The sequence below is a fragment of the Doryrhamphus excisus genome, linkage group LG21, assembly GCF_037039965.1.
Source record: "Doryrhamphus excisus strain RoL-2023G ecotype Guam linkage group LG21, RoL_Dexc_Guam_v1.1, whole genome shotgun sequence".
Taxonomy (NCBI): Eukaryota; Metazoa; Chordata; class Actinopteri; order Syngnathiformes; family Syngnathidae; genus Doryrhamphus; species Doryrhamphus excisus.
In genome coordinates, this window is record NC_136377.1 from 12,007,622 (window position 1) to 12,029,881 (window position 22,260).

General features: G+C 40.5%; 1 protein-coding gene across 4 annotated transcripts in view; it reads left to right on the forward strand.

The window, feature by feature from the left end:
• LOC131138340 (transcriptional regulator ATRX-like) overlaps nt 1-21,937 on the forward strand; it is a 34,267-nt gene extending 12,330 nt beyond the window's left edge. The window contains exons 11-35 of one of the 4 annotated variants that reach the window (XM_078787545.1): nt 2,755-2,915; nt 3,030-3,230; nt 3,310-3,412; nt 5,304-5,373; nt 5,454-5,639; nt 6,234-6,378; nt 7,963-8,072; nt 9,168-9,311; nt 9,378-9,555; nt 9,923-10,060; nt 10,982-11,157; nt 11,230-11,347; nt 12,322-12,452; nt 12,531-12,598; nt 14,167-14,240; nt 14,319-14,436; nt 14,514-14,602; nt 14,995-15,100; nt 15,210-15,387; nt 17,534-17,725; nt 17,791-17,934; nt 18,017-18,088; nt 18,153-18,248; nt 21,331-21,459; nt 21,535-21,937. In XM_078787545.1, the coding sequence (XP_078643671.1) occupies nt 2,755-2,915; nt 3,030-3,230; nt 3,310-3,412; nt 5,304-5,373; nt 5,454-5,639; nt 6,234-6,378; nt 7,963-8,072; nt 9,168-9,311; nt 9,378-9,555; nt 9,923-10,060; nt 10,982-11,157; nt 11,230-11,347; nt 12,322-12,452; nt 12,531-12,598; nt 14,167-14,240; nt 14,319-14,436; nt 14,514-14,602; nt 14,995-15,100; nt 15,210-15,387; nt 17,534-17,725; nt 17,791-17,934; nt 18,017-18,088; nt 18,153-18,248; nt 21,331-21,459; nt 21,535-21,618 (3,211 nt within the window). In that variant the 3' untranslated portion in view covers nt 21,619-21,937. Of the gene's footprint in view, nt 1-2,754; nt 2,916-3,029; nt 3,231-3,309; nt 3,413-5,303; nt 5,374-5,453; nt 5,640-6,233; nt 6,379-7,962; nt 8,073-9,167; nt 9,312-9,377; nt 9,556-9,922; nt 10,061-10,981; nt 11,158-11,229; nt 11,348-12,321; nt 12,453-12,522; nt 12,599-14,166; nt 14,241-14,318; nt 14,437-14,513; nt 14,603-14,994; nt 15,101-15,209; nt 15,388-17,533; nt 17,726-17,790; nt 17,935-18,016; nt 18,089-18,152; nt 18,249-21,330; nt 21,460-21,534 lie in introns of all 4 variants that reach the window. The other 3 variants (XM_078787543.1, XM_078787544.1, XM_078787546.1) reach the window with 3 other exon arrangements.
• The last annotated feature ends 323 nt before the right edge of the window (nt 21,938-22,260 follow it).

The following is a 22,260-nucleotide window of genomic DNA, read 5'->3' on the forward strand; positions in this document are numbered from 1 at the left end:
CAAATGACATCTGCTGTTGCAAAAATGTGATTTGTGGTGCATGCCGATTTTTTGTTGTTAAAGGGTTCAAGGCATTTAAGGCATCAACATCAAGCCTCTGGGATTTGCACTTGCCACTATAATGAATAATAAATTTTATTGTGACATAATACTTTAAAAACGGGTATTTAGTCTCTTTTTAGGTAGATGACACATGCGGGACTGCCTTTTGTCACTCCACAATAAGAATCTCCAAACTCGTCACAACAAACGATTGGATGGGTTGCCATTTAAAATCAGTAGCAATCTTGTTGTCACATATGCAAATACTTGTTGACAAGAACGTGTACGCTCTTGACTTTTGATTTTTGCCTACCTTGAGTTTGAAAACTCACACCCTAATATGCTTGACAAATCAAATGATGACAATTAGCAGTTATCAACCGAATATCTAGAGATGACTTCAAATACTCAGAGTGCTGCCAGTGTACTTGTACTACAGGTGGTCCTCAGGTTAGGTATGGGTTCTTTGCCTAGGCTGTGATGTAAGTCGTGTTTAGGTGTAAGTCTGTTCCTAGCCACTCATTGTCTCCTTACCACAGGCAGACGTTACAATGACATCTTCATCTTTAATGACAGTCCAGTGTTGAGGGTAGTGTGGCTGCACTTATGTGTATTCATCCACTCTAACGAGTCTTATATTTGGACCAAAATGTTGTTAGCTAATTTATGGGAGCGTGTACGTAACCACGAAACAACAGACCACCTGTATAAAGTTCTGCTGCTCTGCTGGGATGATGGCGTCTACCGTGAGCCTTTTCTCTGCATGATCAGCTTACCCTATGGTCTCTTTCATGCACATGCAAGTCTTTATCCGCTGAGGCCGCGCAATATCAGTCACCACACCAGTAAGATGAATGGAATTTCATTACTGCTGCTCAAGGCTGGGTCATGCGGTGCAGGGTGGGTTTATGCAGTTGAAACTGTACCCATACTTTGACTCAGAAGGGCTTTTCCCAGTAGGCCGCCATTTAGAAAACAAGTTATTTCCGCCTTTGTGTGTTTTACCCCACTTTCTATGCACAGATAAACATTACTGCTGACCATTTTCTAAAGCTTAATGCAGCTTTTTAAAATGGGGACTTTGACTGCATTCCAGTGCACACTGCTGAGAAAGCAGTCGCAGTTCTCTTGTGTTTAATTTGTTTAAATGTTACAGGTCAGTACTTTCAAACATGAATAACAATGTTATAAATCTGAGAATTGAGAGTGGGCTGTGAAACAACAATTCTGAAGCATCCAAATTCCCATAATGTCTTTTTTTTTTTTTTTTTTAATGACACCCATGTTTCTCGTGTCTTTCTCTCCAGGTCGGATTTTCTGACAGCACAGCAGTGATTGCAGTGCTGTTAGGAAGGAATGTCTTAAATGTGGGATTTTGTAGCCCTCCACTCAGTCGTGTTTGTAGCTTTAGTGACAACCTTTAGTAAAATGGTCAGCAGGAATGTGAAGATCACGTTATTTGTTGCTGAGTAAGGCCAACACATGGGAAATATCCATGCAGTTGGCCATCTTGTGCGTAAACACTTCCCAGTCTGTCTAACACCTCGGATTCAGTGACAGTGAAGATGGCGGCATCCCTCCCTCTAGTGACTCATGTTGATGACGCACTTTTAGATCAGGGGCATGTGCAAGCATCGGGATTTCTGGGAGATTTGACACGACGGACAGTTGAGCTCAAGCCTGGAAGATGTCCGATGGAACATGCTCCATTCTGGATTGTCTTAATACAGACTACAGACTTTTCAAAACCTAATTGCATTTAAAGGTGATGGTGTTTCCACCATCTTCAAACAAGGGATCATTTGTAGACATTTGTAGGGAATTCTGCTCCATGTGCCGTATACAATGTAGAGAAACAATGTACACTACTTTGGATGTACAGTTTTTATTTATGAGTTGTAGTTTTGTATGTGTTACATGCTGATTTATAGGACTATGAGATGAACAAAAATGGGTTTACCATATGGGGACAGTGAGGGGTTGGACTCCATTCCTTCTTTCCTCCTAAACATCGGTTATTCTTATGGAGACATTTTGGACACTGTTACACTTCCAATGTCGGTGGAATAGTTTGGGGAAGGTTGTGTGGGAGAACATGAAACCTCTCAGCCACGTCTCTGTCAAAAGTCACTATTAACCCCTCAAATCCAGATGAGTGGATTAAAAAAAAAAGCATCTTGTCCAAAGTCTTCCAAAATGAGTGGAAGCTGTTGTAGCTGCGAACGGATTGGAGACCACATTTCCTTACTTTTTCACTTTGTTTATGTAATGGACCTGTTGTCCCAATACGCTTGTCTAAATGATGTACTTGTGAGGTGTAAAACTAAGCGAGATGATTGATGTAATAAAAAGAAAAGACCATGCTAGAAGGGGGATACACTATAAAAATGTCTGTTTTGGTGACAACTGTGCGTACAACTTGCTTGCTCTAATAAATCTTTGCTCTTTAAAATGTCTTCCAATGTCTGCTGTTTCAAGTGTGTCTTTTTTGCCTATCACTCTTTCCTCTACGTCAGCAGTTTTGCATTCTCTGTTTGATTTCATTGTTTGGTTTTGGCACATCACAGATTTGATCAATGCGGAAAGTAACGTATGGGACAAAAAATTATGTGATTTATTCCTTGCCATATCTATCTATCTATCTATCCAGCTGAGGCCAATGATGATAAATGACCCTGAGGTACCCTCTCCTTCTCTTTTACTTTTTAAAAGAATCGCTAAGAAAATACTTTTGGCCCAAATCAATGCCAACTTCTCTTCGGCCGATGATCTCTCATCAGATGTGGAAACACAGGATGATGAGTCTGCTTCTGAAACTGAAAGGGAGCTAAAACAAGCCAGTGTGGAAAGTGGACAAGAGAACGGAGAAAATGGTGAGTGTGCCTTACATTGAATAGCACCACCCTGTGCATCTTTTAAATGAGCACAAGTGAAAAAACATTGACTCAAGGCCGATCACAAAGTGCAGCCACTGCTTGCTGTTAAAGGTGTCGAAATGACTGCTGCAGGGGAAAACATGGCCGCTCCCTCTTCTGATGCCGGCTCTGATCGACCCAACGTGGAGAACCACCACCTGCTGCGCCACAAACTGACACTGGATGAGGCGGTAGGAAGTGACAACGCGGGGTCGGGAGTTGAAGAAGGAAAGCAGGAGAAGAAGCAAAGACTTGGGCCCAAGAAGTTGAGCAGTGAGAAGACTTTGTACATGACACATTGGTTTTGTGTTACAACATGGAATTCTAACAGGCGACTCTGCTTTGTGTGCAGCTGATGATGAAACTGGAGACGCTGAGAATAATGTGTCAGAGCTGGAAGACTTTGGAATGAGCGAGGAGCTGAGTGAGTCAGAGGAGGAAGAAAAGCTAGAAAGGTACAAAAGCACATGTCACATTTTCCAAACCTGACTAAAAACCTGACAAGGAGTCAAAATTTAAAGTTGTGGTGCACTCAAAACGTTGGTTCAATCTCTGCCACATCTTAAAAAAAAACATTAAAAAGCTAACTACAATGTTTCATTCAAAAATTGTGGAAAAAAATACATTACGCTCATTGATAACAATTGTGATTGATTGGACACCAGACCATTTTTAGATATGAATACATAACATGGCGTAGTTTGGCCCCATATGCAGCCCTGTGTGTTAAAAGCAAAACGGAAGGTGCACCCCCTGCTAAGTGAAAAGTATCATTTATTTCCCAAGTTCCTCTACTTAATATGAAAAATTGTGGGCCCATTCTGCAAACACCACATAAATAATGACTTCCACTGGAAATTATTTTAAGCCTCTTATTCTTTCTCTTTTGACTTTTCCCTTCAGGGGTCGCCACAGCAAATCAATCTTCTCCATCCAACCCTTTCTTCTCCATCTGTCTCTCTCATGCAACTACCCCCTTGTCCTCCTTCACTACATTCATAAACCTCCTCTTTGGTCTTCCGCTACGCCTCCTACCTGGCAGCTCTAAACGCAGCATCCTTTTACCAATATATATATAGTGAATATGTGCCAAGTGACATGTCCAAACCATCTCAGTCTGGCCTCTCTGACTTTATCTCCAAGCCCTCTAACATATAATGTACTCCTTCCTGATCCTATCCATCCTGGTCACTCCCAATGAGAGAACCTCAGCATCCTCATCTCTGCTACCTCCAGTTCTGCCTTTAAGCCACTCATTAAAAATATCATTTTTTTGTGACCCCCCCCCCCACCACCCCCTAAAAAAAACTCTGCCTATGATTAAATCACCACTAAAAAGACCAAATATTACCCAATATTAATTTTGTTATCAGCATACCTCATGGACTTTCTATTTCACCAATCATTAACAACTTCAAAATGTACATAGAAGATCCTGCATACACAAGATATCCACTTTATCTTCTATATTTTTTATATTTTTGTTTGTTTGAGTGCTCTGAGAACACACTGACAAAATGGGCTTTAGAACATGACAGTGCATTATTTTGCTAAGAACAATGAGTATGTTTCAAAATCTATATTTTTCATTAGACAGACAACCAGACGAAAAGTCTACAGTGTATCTTTGAGGAAAAAAAACCCACATGCGCTTCCAGTTTTGTTCCTAATTTTTATGGACAGAATATCTAGGCGCATCCAATTAGATACGGGGGTCCACTTTAGGAGCCTTGGGATCTTGTGTCTACTATCCACAGATGATGTGGTGGTCTCATGAAAATGTGACCTTCAGCGTTTACCGGGAGCTGAGTGTGAAGCTTCTGTGATAAAACTCAGCACCTCCAAATCAGAGGCCAGGGTTCTCTGCTAGAAAAAAGTTGATTGCACCTTTTGGGTTGGGAGTGTGAGGTCTTGCCCCAGGACGATGAGTTCAAATGTCTCGGGGTTTTGTTCACAAGTGAGGGAAGACTGGAGCGTGAGATGACCAGGCATATTGATGCAGCTTCTGTAGTAGAAGAGATAAGGTGAGGAGCACGGTCATCTTGAAGGAGCTTAGAGTCGAGTCCTGGGTGGGCATCTGGTCAAGATACCTCCCTGATGAGGTATTCCAGACCGAAGACACGATGTTGAAGGCTGACCCAGGAGCACTTAGGTGTGCCCCTGGTGGCCGAAGATCGGGAAGTCTGGGCTTTCCTGCGTCCCTACTTCCCGACCCGGCTGCCCCTGAGATAAACAAAAAAATGATGGATGGATATTGAGTAATGATATTTTGATCAATAGACATGGACGTATACACTGCATATAAGCAATCAGTGAACTTCACATGTATATGTTTTCTTGCTCCAGTTCATCCTCTAAATTGAAAGAAGTGTCCCAGGTGCCCTGCATTTTGTTGTCTGACTCCAGCAGTGAGAAGGTAACCCTCTTCATCCTATGATTACCACTGTCGTTTATTGCTGGTAAGAAGATGGCCATCTCGTTGTGCTATTGGAGCAGAGTATGCAAGAAGACACAGATGCTGCAGTCGGCAACAGCCAGGGCACGCCCAGAAAACGCAAAAAGATCCGCAAAATTATTGAAGATGGGAATCTCCGCGCTGAGACCCAGGAAGCACTACGAGAGGAGGAGGAGCGATGCAGACGGCTGGCAAGGAGAGAGCAACAAATGGAAGATCGACGAGTGGTAATAACTAATTTTATTTTATTGAGACTACGACTGAGACTGCTGCCCCCGCGACCTGGACCCCGATAAGAGGAGGAAAATGGAATGGAATTTTATTTAAATTTTTTCAAGTAATACTTAGGGGTGTCGCAAGACGAGACAATACACGGAATTGGGTCGACGAGAACAAGGCGAGACAAAATTTTAACATGTGCAATGAAATCCCTGGCTGTACAAACGAACGGTTTTATTTCACCGAGTCACAGAGCCAGTGCTGCCATTTTTAATGTTGTTGGCGGTGATTAAGGTTCCAGACAAGCCTGTACATCTCCATGTGTGATGTGATGTAAAGCACTTAATGTAGAGTTCCAATACTGCCTACCACACTGCCACTTCCATATTACATTTATTATCATTAATAGGAACAGTGCCATAGTTCTCAGTCTGATTGGCTTCTGGCTGCCATGTTCTCGCCAGACAGCTTTTCTCCAAACGGGAAATCTTGTCAGGTTTTAATCTCGTGTCACCCTTAGTAATACTGTATAACGTGTCCTTTGGTTCCTTGAAAGGTACTATAAACTGTGAATGAAGTTCTAATAATTAATACACTTCCAGATAACTATCGTAGATGATGAGCTGTCTCAAGTTGCATGTCCCGTCACCACCAAACTGATTCTGGATCAGGATGAGGAAACCAAGGTCCCTCTAGTTGAGGTGCAGGAGGAACTGGTGACCTGCCTCAAGCCTCACCAAGTGGACGGTTAGTACACACTCACACATTGGCATTTACAGTAAAGTCTCGTTATATTGATATTGTCGGGAGTCGGAAAAAATATCGATATAACCGGACTGTCGATATATCCGATCCTGCGCCGAACTGCATTAAAAGTGGGCAATAATGCACTCGACATTGTTCTATAGTATAGAACAGTATAGAACATGTGTTTGGCCAGCTATGTGGGGCGGGTTGAGCATGACCTGTGAACCAGGAAGTGCGGGAATCGGTGTGTGTGCTGCGCTCTGGTGGTGGAAGTGTGAAAAATACTAAGAAAAAATACTAAGAACTAATTGTATCATAAAAGACTAGAAATTTGCCGGGAAATGAAAATAGTATCGTAATAAGCAGTACTTCGATATAACCGATATCGATATAACGAGACTTTACTGTATTTATATCAGAGAATATATTATTGTTGGGCCCTCACTCCTCCGCCTAGTTCATTCATTCATTCATTTTCTACCGCTTTTTCCTCACGAGGGTCGCCAGGGTGCTGGAGCCTATCCCAGCTGTCTTTGGGCGAGAGGCGGGGTACACCCTGGACTGGTGGCCAGCCAATCACAGTGCACATATAGACAAACAACCATTCACACTCACATTCATACCTATGGACAATTTGGAGTCACCAATTAACCTAGCATGTTTTTGGAATGTGGGAGGAAACCGGAGTACCCGGAGAAAACCCACGGAAGCACAGGGAGAACATGCAAACTCCACACAGAGATGGCCGAGGGTGGAATCGAACCCTGGTCCTCCTAGCTGTGAAGTTTGGGCGCTAACCACTCGAACGCCGTGCCGCCCACGTCCACCTAGTTATCGTTTTAAATATTAAAAATCATAATTTCATGTCCGAAGTGCATTTCATAGGAATTTATTAAGGTTTTGGTTGAAGGAAGTGATCAGGAACATTATTATATTAATATAATTGCATGCATACATTAAAATTACATATCAAAATTGCACTCAATAATACGCAGAAAGCTGATATTTAATTTTAATTTACTTCCAAATTAAAAAAAAACCCAGGCATCGATTGTTTATTCTATACTTTAATGTAATTATTGACTAGCTGTCTGTGACACACCAAGAACGGAGCCATGTCGTGCTTTTGGGTCCCGGCCCACCAGTTGAGAATATCTGTCCTAAATCACATTTTTTTTTCTTGCCTCACTTTTCCATTTGGTATAAAATATATTGGACAAGCTGAGTATTATACTGTACATAGAAATTGAAAAATATGTTTTTTGAAATTTTGGAATGGCCACCTGAGAGGTGCTAGTTTGGGCATCTCTATTGTAGTTCATCCCAAAGGTGTTCAATGGGCTTCTTCCACACATAATAGACTTTTATGGGCTTTCTCCAAGCTGCAGAATAATTAACAATGAGGACTGAAAGGACACGTCTATCCCCTGATTAATTAATTCAAAATTGTGTCCCAAAACGTTGGTGTGTATATATAATTATAGTTGTGTGTTTTGTGAAATGCCCAACAAGGAGGTAAACTGCCAAGTGCATTCTCTGAGATAAATCCCCCCCTTGACCCCTTCCCTTTGTCCTCTTCAACAGGAGTCCAGTTCATTTGGGACAGCTGCTGTGAGTCCATGAAGAAGGCCAACTCAAGTCCGGGATCAGGCTGCATCCTGGCTCACTGCATGGGCCTGGGAAAGACTCTGCAGGTATATGCAGAAGCACCATCTCCCCCAAGAGTTACAAACAAACACACTGACTGGTAACATATAGTATAGTATAGGTATAAGTATAGTACTTGTATTTAGAGTGGGCAGGATTGAATGAAAAGAAACTTTCCTCCATGGGGGACATTTGTCTTGGACATCAGTGGCCTTTTTCATCAGTGGACAACCGAAGCATTTTACAAATTTCCCCACTGAGGGACGAATAAAGGCATATCTTAATAAGAAATAATGGTTCCAGACAACCAAAAAATATGAACAAAAACACAGAAGAGCGATGCAGACACTGTTTCACTACTTATGTGTCTCCGTTAAACCCGCTGTAACTCGTGTTAACTTGTCATCTTTACATGACATGATGCTATCTTTATACTTTTCTTTCTAAATTCTTTTGGACCAATGGTGAGTTATTTTGCAGCCATAATAAAAAAAAAAACAACTAATGGTACATACCAAAAGAAACATTTGACTCTCATCTTTCATCAGAATTTTCTACCTTTTTCCATTCTTTAAAAATCAGCAGTAGGACAGCAAAATAGCAGTTGTCAACAAAAACGGAAGAAAAAGCATTTAGTGAAAAGGCAAATAGAAGCATAACTTTGACACAAATTTAGCTCGTAACCTCCTTCGTACGACACGGCGACATGCCTTTTCACTTCCTGGTTGCTGCGAAGCATGTACTGTATTTCTATGGGAGGGATGCAAGCCATGCGCTTTTTGTCTCTCTTCTATTGTAGAGTTGCATCATCAACCCTTAGGCAAAAAAAAACATATAAATATAGTAATGAGGCAAAAACAAGAGTTTTTCTTCATTTTCTGCCCCCCTCTACACACACACACACACACACACAAAACGATAATTAAAGGATTGGCTGGAATCTGTCCGTAGTGTCCCAGCAGGCTTCACAGGGACTGAGTCACCAGAGTGTGGATGCTTTGTTTGTGCACAAAAAAATACATAATTTTTGTCTATAACCAACGCACACAAAAACTGAGGTTCTACTGTATAAGCATTTGTAATTTGCTTTTCTCTTTTTTTCCTGTCCACCCACAGTGTTTGTTTTTTTGTTGTACTTTAAGGTGGTTGCCTTCCTTCACACAGTGTTGCTGTCAAAGAACCTCCATTTCAAAACAGCACTGGTTGTGTGTCCTCTTAACACGGTCCTCAACTGGCTTAATGAGTTCAACAAATGGCAGACAAAGTTGAAGAGCGAGAAAGTCAAGGTACAAGATTGATTGTAAGTCCTAAATATTCAATGTGGTTCATGTTGGATTGCAAATATGTTCCAGGTTACTGAGCTGGCCACAGTGAAGTCTCCAGCTGAGCGACTCCGAGCTCTGCAGACCTGGCACTGTACTGGAGGAGTGATGATAATGGGTTACGAAATGTATAGAAATCTGTCCCTATCCACAAAAACCGACCGTGCAGAGTTAAAGAAGCAATTCAAGCACCTACTGGTGAATCCAGGTACAATACTTGAGGAACACGGTATTAATCAGACTTTTAAGTCACTCCGGTATATAAGTTGCTTATTTCACAAAATAATACAAAAAAATACACAATAGCATAAAGAATATACCTTAACATGCCATGTCACAACAAGCAAGTTACGACTGGTAAGCAAGTTCACCAAGCTCCCGATCTCATACCACATCACTGAATCCATTGAATTATTCCCCCAACAACAAGCCAAGAGCGCCCTCTCACAGCTGCTGATGGTAATGTTTACAACAGGACCAGCTAAATTAGAATACGGTACTCGACCATGATTATTTTTTTTTGGCAGTTTGAGGGTGGCTTCTCAGCTGAGTCTTTTTTTTTTTTTTTTTTTTAGGTCCAGACTTTGTGGTGTGTGATGAGGGGCACATTCTGCGCAATGACACCTCCAATATATCTAAAGCCATGAATGCTGTTAAGACACGGCGAAGAGTGGTGCTCACTGGCACGCCACTGCAAAACAACCTGATAGAGTGTAAGGTTTCACCTCTACAACTGATCAATTGTTACGGTTAATGCATACAGTAAAGTCTCGTTATATCGATATTGTCGGGAGTCGGAAAAAATATCGATATACCCGGACTATCCATATATCCGATCCTGCGCCGAACTGCATTAAAAGTGGGCAATAATGCACTCGACATTGTTCTATAGCAGGGGTCGGGAACCTTTTTGGCGAAGAGAGCCATGAAGGCCAGATATTTTAAAATGTGTATCTGTGAGAGCCATATACATTTTTTTTTAAACATTGAATGCAATAAAATGTGTGCATTTTTATGTAAGACCAACAGTTTTAGATATAATGGGCTCTAATTACGTAGACCAGGCACACTACCCCACGCCAATGGGGTGTGGCCAGCACACTTTCGTGAGCAGCGCAGTGTCTAATAATAAATCAAATACTTGTTGCCATTAATACAACTTCTGCTGCTGCATAGTTTTGCACCGTACTCCGTAGACGTATTTCATTCTTTTGGCCATCTTCGTCAGAAGGTTTGGTTCTGCAGCTTTAGCTATTTGACTAAAGGAGGAAAGTTTACATTTACATGTTTTTTTGACATCTCAATGACCGAGGTAGACTACCGCATTACCCAGTAATAATCAAGTTTTGGTGTTTGACCTGGAAAATATCATCAGGAAAGATAGATATGGTTGGCCGTATTGCAGCAGAATATAGATGGACGAATTCAAATGCATAAGAAAGTTGTTGATTTTTTTGTAACCGGATTATCATAATAACCGGGTATCGTACTAACGGAACTAATTATATCATAAAAGACTAGAAATTTTCCGGGAAATGAAAATAGTATCGTAATAAGCAGTAATTTGTTATAACCGATATCGATATAACGAGACTTTACTGTACATGTTCTTTCTTTTTTTATTATTGCTGCAGACCACTGCATGGTCAGCTTCATCAAGCGGAACCTTCTGGGCTCATCGCAGGAGTTCCGAAACCGCTTTGTCAACCCGATACAGAACGGCCAGTGTGCCGACTCCACACCAAAAGACGTCCGAATCATGAAGAGGCGGGCACACGTCCTCCATGCTATGTTGAATGGTTGCGTGCAAGTAAGAACTACTGTATTAGTAGTATGTATTTTAACTCCAATAGCGACTAAAGCTTTTTTTTTCCCCCTTTAGAGGAGAGATTACTCAGAGCTGACTCAGTTTCTGCCTCCTAAGCATGAGTATGTGGTGGCAGTCAGGGTGTCGCCTCTGCAGTATAAGTTGTACAGCCACTACCTGCAGCATGTCAGTGGTGAGTACGGATGGCTCTTTGGAGGAATATGCTTCATTATTCATTGGACAAACCTTTGAAACTAATTCTAATTAACAAAATAGAATAGAAACAACCTTTGTTTTTTAACACTGAGACATCTTTAACTGTTCACATAAGCAAGGCAACTCCGATGTATATATTTTTACATTTTCTAGAACGGCCAAATCATTCATTCATTCATTCATTTTTTACCGCGTATCCTCACGAGGGTCACTGGAGCCTCTCGTCTTCGGGCAAGAGGCGGGGTACACCCTGGACTGGTCGCCAGCCAATCACAGGGCACATATAGACAAACAACCATTCACACTCACATTCATACCTATGGATAATTTGGAGTCACCAATTAACCTAGCATGTTTTTGGAATGTGGGAGGAAACCGGAGTACCCGGAGAAAACCCACGCATACACGAGGAGAACATGCAAACTCCACACAGAGATGGCCGAGGGTGGAATTGAATTTGGGTCTCCAAGCAGTCACAATCAGAATCAGAAAAGGGTTTATTGCCAGGTATGATCAAACACATACTAGGAATTTGTTTTGGTGAAGTAGGTGCAGACACATCTATTAAAAAAAGAATGAAAAATACAAAATATACAGAATAAACAGTATAAATATATGTACATAGTCTGTTTTTTTGTTTGTTATTCCAGAAGTGCAGTCTGATTGTTTTTCCTAAAAGTCCAAACTGGGCATTAATGTAACGCAGTGAGGCCTGCGCGCTAACCACTCGACCGCCGTGCAGCCTACGGCCAAAACAATGTAATTTATATTTGCAGACAATGCTTCATGTTGTTTGATGTATTTTGCCCATTTTTTGTTTTTGTTTTTTGTTTAATGTGGCAGACCAGAAAAAACACAAAAACTACAGGCTGAAAATGGCCAAAATATGCTCATTATGGATGATTTCTCTTATTGTGTAGTACAATTTTGTTTTGGTGATTGTCTTCTCAGGCATGAGCAGCCAGCTTGGCAGCGCAAAGATGAAGGTCGGTGCAAACCTGTTCAAGGATTTCCAAGTACTCGGTCGAGTTTGGACTCATCCATGGTGCCTTCAACTCAGCCATAAAGCCAAAGAAAAAAGGGTAAAGTAGCCAACAAAAAGTCACCAAAAAAGGTTCACAGCTTGTTTTACAAAAGATGATTTCATATTTCGGTTACAGCGATGTTTAGAAACCAAGAATCGCTTTGCAGCTGCAACTGTGCGCCAGAATGAAGAATCCACAGAAAGGTGAGACCTACGACATCTGCTATTACAGGAGTGTGCAAAGGTCATTTGCGGCCCGCAGCTCGTCTTTTTTTAATGGCCTAGAACACCATGCTTGTGTATATTTTAAAATATGTTCTATAATCGTTTTTGAAAGCGAATGCTTGTTTTTATTCCCCATGTACAGTAAAGTCTCGTTATATCGATATCGGTTAAAACGAATTACTACTTATTACGATACTATTTTCATTTCCCGGCAAATTTCTAGTCTTTTATGATATAATTAGCTCCGTTAGTACGATACCTGGTTATTATGATAATCCGGTTACTACGATGCCCTTTTCATCTCCCGCCAGCCAATTTGGTCTGCTTATATCGATACAAAAGCAGCTTAAATCAATCTTTGCTTAAGGATTTCAATACCAAAAAAGAACACGGCGAACGGCTGCTTCCAGTCAACTTTATTTTTCACACTTCCACCACCAGAGTGCAGCACACACAGCGGAAAACACCCGTCCCTCGCGCCTACCTCTCCGGGTGGCAACACCTTCCCTATCGATAGTTCCGGGATGAATTATGTCCCGGTAACCGGTAATCACTACAGCGTAAGTTTATTTTTATTTGCTGTAGTACAAAATTTATTTTAGTACAAAAGCATGCTAGATACGCAATCCATGAACTCAAGGAGAAAATTACATGCCATATCAAAGATCCGCCCACTTTTAATGCAGTTCGGCGCAGGATCGGATATATGGATAGTCCGGTTATATCGGTATTTTTTCCAACTCCCAAGAATATCGATATAACGAGACTTCACTGTATTTGGATTATTCCAAAACGTGTACCGGCTGTATTTTCTCCCCCGAAAATTCCGCGTTGGACACCAATTGGCCAGTTGCAGTGGCAGCGTCGCATATTGTTCGTCGCCGCTGGCAATGACACAGCCGAGAAACCACCCTCAGTAGTCACCACTGGAGTATCCAGCATGCCTTGTGGGCACTTTGCGACCAACAGTTGTGCTAGGAGTCCACTGAGCCGGTGCTAGTTTGTGCCAAAGATTATGTGATTGGCGCATAGTTGCTCGCTGTGGCGCCAAATGAATGTTTTCTTGGCATGTTGTCACTATGCCCCAATCACATAACCTTTGGCACGAACTGGCACGCGCCATTACATTCCAGTGGATTCCAATCGGTGGATTGTTTGCGACATTTGGTTCCACTTGGTGGATTTTAAACATTTTGAAATTTTCTTTCCACCGAGCTAAATATTTGCTGCTGTGATGGGCCACCACGAGCCAGTTGGGAGGCAGTTTGAGGCACTGCACGCCACTAGGCACCATATTGGCGACACTCGGCGCCACAGCAAATTGCATTGGTGCGAACTGGCACCAACTGGCACTGTCCCAGTGGTCTCTTAACATTAAATTCCAATGCCATCTAATGTTACTGCACTTCATTCAGCAATAGTGGCAAATCTTAAAAAAATACATAAATGCCACCAATAAATGAACATATGGCAAACCGTAATGTACCAGGTGTTATACCTCAGCCACATTTTTCACCACTCCTGTGCATTCATTGTGCTTGCCTCAGTAGACCAAGCGGAAGCGCCTCCAATGGACCAACCAAGATGGATGCCGCAAGTGTTCTTAATGTTGCATCACAAGGTACTGAGACTGTGTGTCCATATCACCCCCAACATCACCTTGCAAATAATCTGCTCGTTTGTTGTATACCCCTTCTAGGCCAGTGCTGGTTCCAAAATATGTTCTCTCAAGAAGACTCCAAAGTACTGCAGCACTCTGGCAAAATGGTGCTCTTATTCGAGATCCTGAGGAAGGCTGAAGAGTTGGGCGACAAAGTGTACATGTCTTTTCTCACCCCAAATCTCTCTATAAACATTACTCATCACCATGAACACTACGTTCTTCTTTCCTCAGACTCGTGTTCAGTCAGTCCCTGATCTCTTTGGACCTGATTGAAAACTTCCTTGCTTCTCATCGCCACAGCAATACTGATTCATCAAAAGGTATTGTTGTGTTATAAGGGCATAAAAAAATGTTGTTTGTCACCAAGTACTGGAGCTACTGTTATTGGGATATTCGTCTCTTGTTGTTCACCTGGAAGCATGTTATGCTTCTTATGCATCATCTGTTTAAGCGGAATGTGCATTTAAGTGTCTAATAAGATGTTTGGGAATCCCTGCTAATGCTCATGGAGCTTCCAATGTAAATTAGCATCCTGCTAACCCATTTATTTGAATGCATTACATTTGTGTTGAATGCCACAGAGATATTATTTATCTTATGTAAGATCTAATTGTCATGCTTTGTTTATGTACATTCAGTTCTTAAAGGGGGCGTGCCCACCGCCATAAAAGCATTGCTTTAATGTTTAATGTTTGTCTCTTGGTTGACTCAGCGGGAAGCTGGATTAGGAACATCGATTACTACCGTCTGGATGGCTCCACCACCCCTGCGTTACGAAAGAAATGGACCGATCACTTCAATAATGTTGATAATGCACGGTATACTTGATCTGACATCATTTATTTTATATTTACTACATGACAATAAACAGGAAGTGTGTGTCATGAGACGACGTTATGTTGCTGATACGCTCTCGTGTCCCCTTAGTGGTCGGTTGTTCCTCATCTCAACAAGAGCGGGCTCACTGGGCATCAACCTGGTGGCGGCCAACAGGGTGATCATCTTTGATGCCTCGTGGAATCCCTCTTATGACATCCAGAGCATCTACAGAGTGTACCGCTTCGGACAGTCCAAGCAGGTGTTTGTGTATCGCTTCCTGGCGCAGGTGAGCTCCGATGTTTTATGACCATACAGTATGTATGATGTCATCATATGTGGACGATTTATCATGGATCGTCAGTATTATTGTAGTACCACGGCCCGGAAGTATTCCCAAGTTTGGCCTTTGGAGTATAAATACAGTCATGGAAAAATATATTAGACCACCTCTTTTTCTTCAATTTATTGTTATATTTAATTATATTTAATTTTATGTTACCTGAAGAATAGAATAAATGCCTAAAAGCACTGTTTTTGGCGGGACAGTGCCATTTATCTAAGGACTTTGGCGATTTTGGTTATTATCAAGAAAACCACAAAACTGGATAGATATACAAAAGTAATAAGCTCTTAAATTAAAATCTTAGGAGCTATTTTTGTCATCATTATACTAGAAACAGTATGACCTTTAGTTGTAGCCACTATCCACATATTTAGTGGAGTAATATTAAGTTTTTCCAAAAAAAGAGTAAATAATACAACCAATATAATCGTGTCTTTTCTTCACAACGATAGAAAATGAATGAATAAATTAATGCCGACTGCTACTTTCATTTTACTCTGTAATCGTTTTTTATTAGGGCTGTCAAGATATTCAACATTTTTATCAAATGAACCAGTTTTCAAATGAAGTAATCATGATTAATCATCAGTTGCAACTTTGTGGGAAATATGCCCTTTTACTTTTTTTTTTAGAAGACAAAGATGAAAGACAGGACAGCACTATATACAGTAAAGTCTCGTTATATCGATATTGTCGGGAGTCGGAAAAAATATCGATATAACCGGACTATCCATATATCCGATCCTGCGGCGAACTGCATTAAAAGTGGGCAATAATGCACTCGACATTGTTCTATAGCAGGGGTGCTCATTAAGTCGATCGCGGAGGTAGTACTGGTCGATCGCTGGTCGATCGCGGCGTGACATTAAAAAAATATCATCCTAGCATCAACGCCGTCACTTGATTGATATACAGGGCGGCCATTCAGATGACAACTGAATGTTGCCCTTCGGGTGACCAATCAAATCAAACAACGTCTCTAAGTGCAGCAGAACTTACGATGTCAGCCTATCATCCATCCCCGTTACTTGATTGACATACAGGACAACCAGTCAGATGACAACTGAATTTTGACCTTTAGGTCACCGCTCATGCGTAAACAACGATGCAAAGTGCTAAGCTAGTCGGCGAATCGCGTCAGATTTTAAGCCCTCGCTAAAGTTTATGGTCACTAAAATGAGTGAAGTAGCTGGACCAAGTAAAAAGGCAAAAACATATCACTTCCATACGGAATGGGAGGTGGACTTTTTTTTTCCACAATGTCTTTTTCGAAGTGCGTTTGCCTGGCTAACCTGGCTATCAGCAGCTACTGTCCGGACTATGCATCCCTGGCTGATTCAATTCAGTGCAAGTCATCAAAGTAAACTCAGGTAATTACAAAAAATGTTAATAGTTAATTATGTGTGTTTTGCAATATTGGCTCATTTGGTTATGTAAGGTACATCAATAATAATCCTCAATACATTTGAAAATAAATAGATGTTTTGCATTTTTGTAGTGGGTAGATCATTTTGACTCGGTCATTTTAAAAGTAGCTCGCATGCTGAAAAAGTGTGAGCACTCCTGCTTTAAAACATAAAAAAATGAATGTAATTAATGAAATATATTAGTTACTACTGTTAAACATGCTATTTTTGACAGCTCTATTTAGTATTATTTTTTTTGTCCTTCAGAGTTTTCTATTACTAACTATACTATGTTATTTTGGCAAGCTGCTAAAATGAATTAATAAGTAAATGTATCATTGTGGAGTTATAGCACCCAAGATAAAAATATACACAGGGTGCTCCTTTCTAACTATTTTGGTCCTTTTTCATTCATTCATTCATTCATTCATTCATTCATTCATTCATTCATTCATTCATTCATTCATTCATTCATTCATTCTCTACCGCTTTTTCCTCACGAGGGTCGCGGGGGGTGCTGGAGCCTATCCCAGCTGTCTTCGGGCGAGAGGCGGGGTACACCCTGGACTGGTCGCCAGCCAATCACAGGGCACATATAGACAAACAACCATTCACACTCACATTCATACCTATAATAATCCTAATTCGCCACCACCTTCACCCTTGGTTGCCATGGCATGCAGGGCACAATGGAGGAGAAGATCTATGATCGGCAGGTGACAAAGCAGTCTTTGTCCTACCGCGTGGTGGATCAGCAGCAGATTGAGAGACACTTCACCCTTTCCGAGCTGACGGAGCTTTACACGTTTGAGCCGGACTTGCTGGACAACCCTCATTCCAGGAAAAACAAGCGAAAGACCTCTGATTTACCAACGGTAATTCTTATGTGTGTTATTATGTGTTGATGATGATGATGGATATTATGTATGTGGCTCGTCAGGATGGAATTCTGGCGCAGTTGTTGGAGAAGTGCAAAGAGCACATCGTCAGCTTCCATGAGCATGAATCTCTGCTGGACCATAAGCAAGAGGAGGAGCTCACTGAGGCAGAACGCAAAGATGCTTGGGCAGAGTATCAAGCCGAGGTAACCATGCGTACACCGATCAGCGGCTTACATACATGACGGTATACACGTCACCATTCATTTTCATGTGTCGTCCTCATAGTCCAACACGGCCAAGGCTCCGGTTCAACTCAGCCTCGACGCTTTGAATGCAAAAAGCAATGAAGAGCTGATGGTAAGCGTGTTGTACTTTGCCGCTTTTTAGGTTGACTTTTACTGAACATGATACACATTTGCAGGACTTGCTGAACGGGAGCAGATCCAAAGTAGCGGCTGCCTTTGAGCTGCTGCAGCAGATGATGCCTCACACCCTCCAGGACTACTGCCTACGACTGGTGACACACTTTACACTACCGTCCTCACGCATGCACTTTTAGAAAGTGAAAGGGAAAAGACGAGGTCATGTGACACCATTCAAAGAGCAGTGTGTGCTGACAATGACTTATACAGTAAAGTCTCGTTATATCGATATTCTCGGGAGTCGGAAAAAATATCGATATAGCCGGACTATCCATATATCCGATCCTGCGGCGAACTGCATTAAAAGTGGGCAATAATGCACTCGACATTGTTCTATAGTATAGAACAGGGGTGGGCAAACTTTTTGACTCGCGGGCCGCATTGATATGACAAAATTTACGGGGGGGGGGGGGGGGGGGTGGCAGACTATATATTTTACACGTAACAGTATTACTGGTATTATTGTATCTGTAAAATTGTCATGCAATCTGCTATTATTATTTATTATTTTATATTTATATTTAAATATTTTTAAAATAATAAAATATTATAATAATTACAATAAAATTAAAATAATAATTATTATATTATTATTATATAAATATGCAAATATAACAATAATATTATATATAATTAATATAATAATTAGCATTAATATAATAATTATAATAATCATAATAGTTCTAATCATTATTATAATAATCTAATAATCTAATAATAATAATAATTATTATTATTATTATGTGCTTGTGTCCTTTTTTTCAGGAGCACTTTGTAAACAACAGACCATGTCAAAAAACGAAATTGATAAAACCATCAAAAGGTTGGCTCAGGCCATGATGCCAGGTTGTATGTTGAGTTTAAATGAAATACTTTGGAAAGATTGGGCGGGCCGTATTCAAACACTTGGCGGGCCGGATGTGGCCCCCGGGCCGTAGTTTGCCCACCCCTGGTATAGAACAATGTCGAGCAGCTTAAATCAATCTTTGCTTAAGAATTTCAATACCAAAAAAGAACACGGCGAACGGCTGCTTCCAGTCAACTTTATTTTTCACACTTCCACCACCAGAGCGCAGCACACACACCGATTCCCGCACTTCCTGGTTCACAGGTCATGCTCAACCCGCCCCACATAGCTGGCCAAACACATGCCTGCAACAGAAGAACCAACTGCGTTTGTGGTTTCTCTTGTGTGTATAGATTCTATACAGGCATGTGTTTGGCCAGCTATGTTCGCCGTGTTCTTTTTTGGTATTGAAATCCTTAAGCAAAGATTGATTTAAGCTGCTTTTGTATCGATATAAGCAGACCAAATTGGCTGGCGGGAGATGAAAAGGGCATCGTAGTAACTGGATTATCATAATAACCGGGTATCGTATTAACGGAACTAATTATATCATAAAAGACTAGAAATTTGCCGGGAAATGAAAATAGTATCGTAATAAGTAGTAATTTGTTATAACCGATATCGATATAACGAGACTTTACTGTAATACGAGCAAATAACTGAGGGGTCTCTTAATTAGTACCAGGTACAAAACATTGGCTGTAGGCAACCTCCTGATGTAGTTTTTAAACAATAAAATCGACAAGAGGACAGTAGGTGCATATGAAGTATGCTGAAGCAACTCCTCATTAAGGCTGACTGAGCAGTTTGCTCCTTACCGCTATGACAACATTGGTTGTGTTGCTGCTATGTTGTGCAATATAGCATTTCTGGTGTAAAAGACGTTACTTTTTTCTCAAACGTGCGGGTTATTATGATTGATGGCTAAAATATGGTATCGTGACATCTTCTTTACTTCAAAAATGCTACTAATCGTTTAAATAATGCGAGGAATATGGTAGCTCTTTCTTTGACGGGAGCCAATCACAAGCTAGGAAGGGGAACAAGCTTGTCAACCCATCGGAAATCGCAGGTTGTCATTACTCAATATCGGATGACAGTTAATATAATATAGTATAGTATAGTATCAGTCTGACTCAACTTACATCTTACTTACTTCTAATGCTAAACTCACCACACAGCAACTTAACACCCAAATGGTAGCCAATTCAGGTTTAAAATTTTAGTATTAAACTTTTTTTCATAATGCAGCATTCGCCCCATTGTTTATGGCTGCCAGTGAGCTGCAATGCGGCATCTGTCCACCAGAGGAGCCCAGAGGGAGGCTGACATAATTGCAGCCACACTGGCAGTGGGTTACCAGTCTCATCGTGTTTTTTTTTTGTTTTTTTTATAGCCCATGTTCGGCTCTTGTGAAATAAAGAGCGAGCTGATCCTCACAGACACAAGATGCCATTTTATGATGCAAACATATGCGGCTTATTTATGTACAAATCTGTTTTTCTGTCTAAATTTAGTGGGTGAATCTTATACACTGGAAATTCCAGTCCTTGTTAATACATGACCATGTGATTAAAGCCAGCTTTCAGCTTTCTCATGCACTCTGCATGATTGAAAATAGCATTTTATAGCCTCTTTTAAGGTTAGCCATGTCATGGCATGATAATGACATCGTTTTACCATATGGTCTAACACAGGGGTGGGCAAACTACGGCCCGGGGGCCACATCCGGCCCGCCAAGTGTTTGAATACGGCCCGCCCAATCTTTCCAAAGTATTTCATTTAAACTCAACATACAACCTGGCATCATGGCCTGAGCCAACCTTTTGATGGTTTTATCAATTTCGTTTTTTGACATGGTCTGTTGTTTACAAAGTGCTCCTGAAAAAAGGGACACAAGCACATAATAATAATAATTATTATTATTATTAGATTATTATTATTATTATTATTAGAACTATTATGATTATTATAATTATTATATTAATGCTAATTATTGTGTTAATTATATATAATATTATTGTTATATTTGCATATTTTACAAAATAATAATATAATAATTATTATTTTAATTTTATTGTAATTATTATAATATTTTATTATTTTTAAAATATTTAAATATAAATTAATAAATAATAATAGCAGATTGCATGACAATTTTACAGATACAATAATACCAGGTGGACTGTTACGTGTAAAATATATAGTAAATTTTGTCATATTTTAATGGGTCTTCTCTTTATAATGAAATACTCCAGGTCTGATATCAAATGAGGATCTGTCCCTCATAACTTGGTATCGTTACACCCGTTTGTTCCTTTTTGTTCCAGTTGCACCAACACCCAGGACTGCCTTCAGAGCAAATCCTTGTGAGGGCCAAGCAGTGGAAAATGTTCGACATGAAGGAGCTTGAGCGTAGGAAGGCTTTTTATCAGGATCTTTTAGCACAGCAGCAATCTGTAAGTAGCACTATGTAAACATCATATAGGCATCAGGCCCATGTAAACATCCAACATACTATGTTTGTCTTCTAGCTAACGCTGCACATTCAGGCCATTTTAAACCACAGAAGGAACCAAGAGACGCAGAAGCCAGCTCCTTCATCATCCAATCAGTAAGGTTCATATGCTCCATACGTGCAGAGCTCAGCCATCTTTTCAGCATCCAAACAATTAACACTTAGTGTGGCCATAAAGGATACTAACATGCCATTCATGAAGGTTTTGGAAGTGCACTACTTTGTTTTTTTTTTTGTTTCCACCATTTCTAAAACAGTTCTAACATTTCTTCCTTCTCTGTGCCTTAGATTTTTGCCTCTTTTATATTACATTTTGTAATATCTTATACAATTTTTTGTACTGATGTTTTACTGTTATGTTTGTTATGTTTGTCACTGGAGTAACATATTTTCAAAGTTATGTAAAGTAATAAAATACTAAAACTTAAATCTTTTCTAACTTTATTTCAATGCTACAGAATGTGTTTTGGAGACAATCCTATAGAAATGTGAGGCCCTATGCTTGCTCCTTGATCTTTAACTGTCCAAGTTCATAAGACATCCCTCTCAGTATCGGCCAGGTTTTGACTCATTTACAATTATTAGTAATCAGTAGAGGAACATTAGCTTTTTTTTTTGTAAGATAAGATTGGTTGTTGCAAGGGAATCCGATCCGGAATTAGAGACTGGACAGTCTGAGGTTTCTCAAGAAAAGGGGTTACGTCAAGATGTCTCTCAATGGTAAGTAGCTTTAGCATTTTAG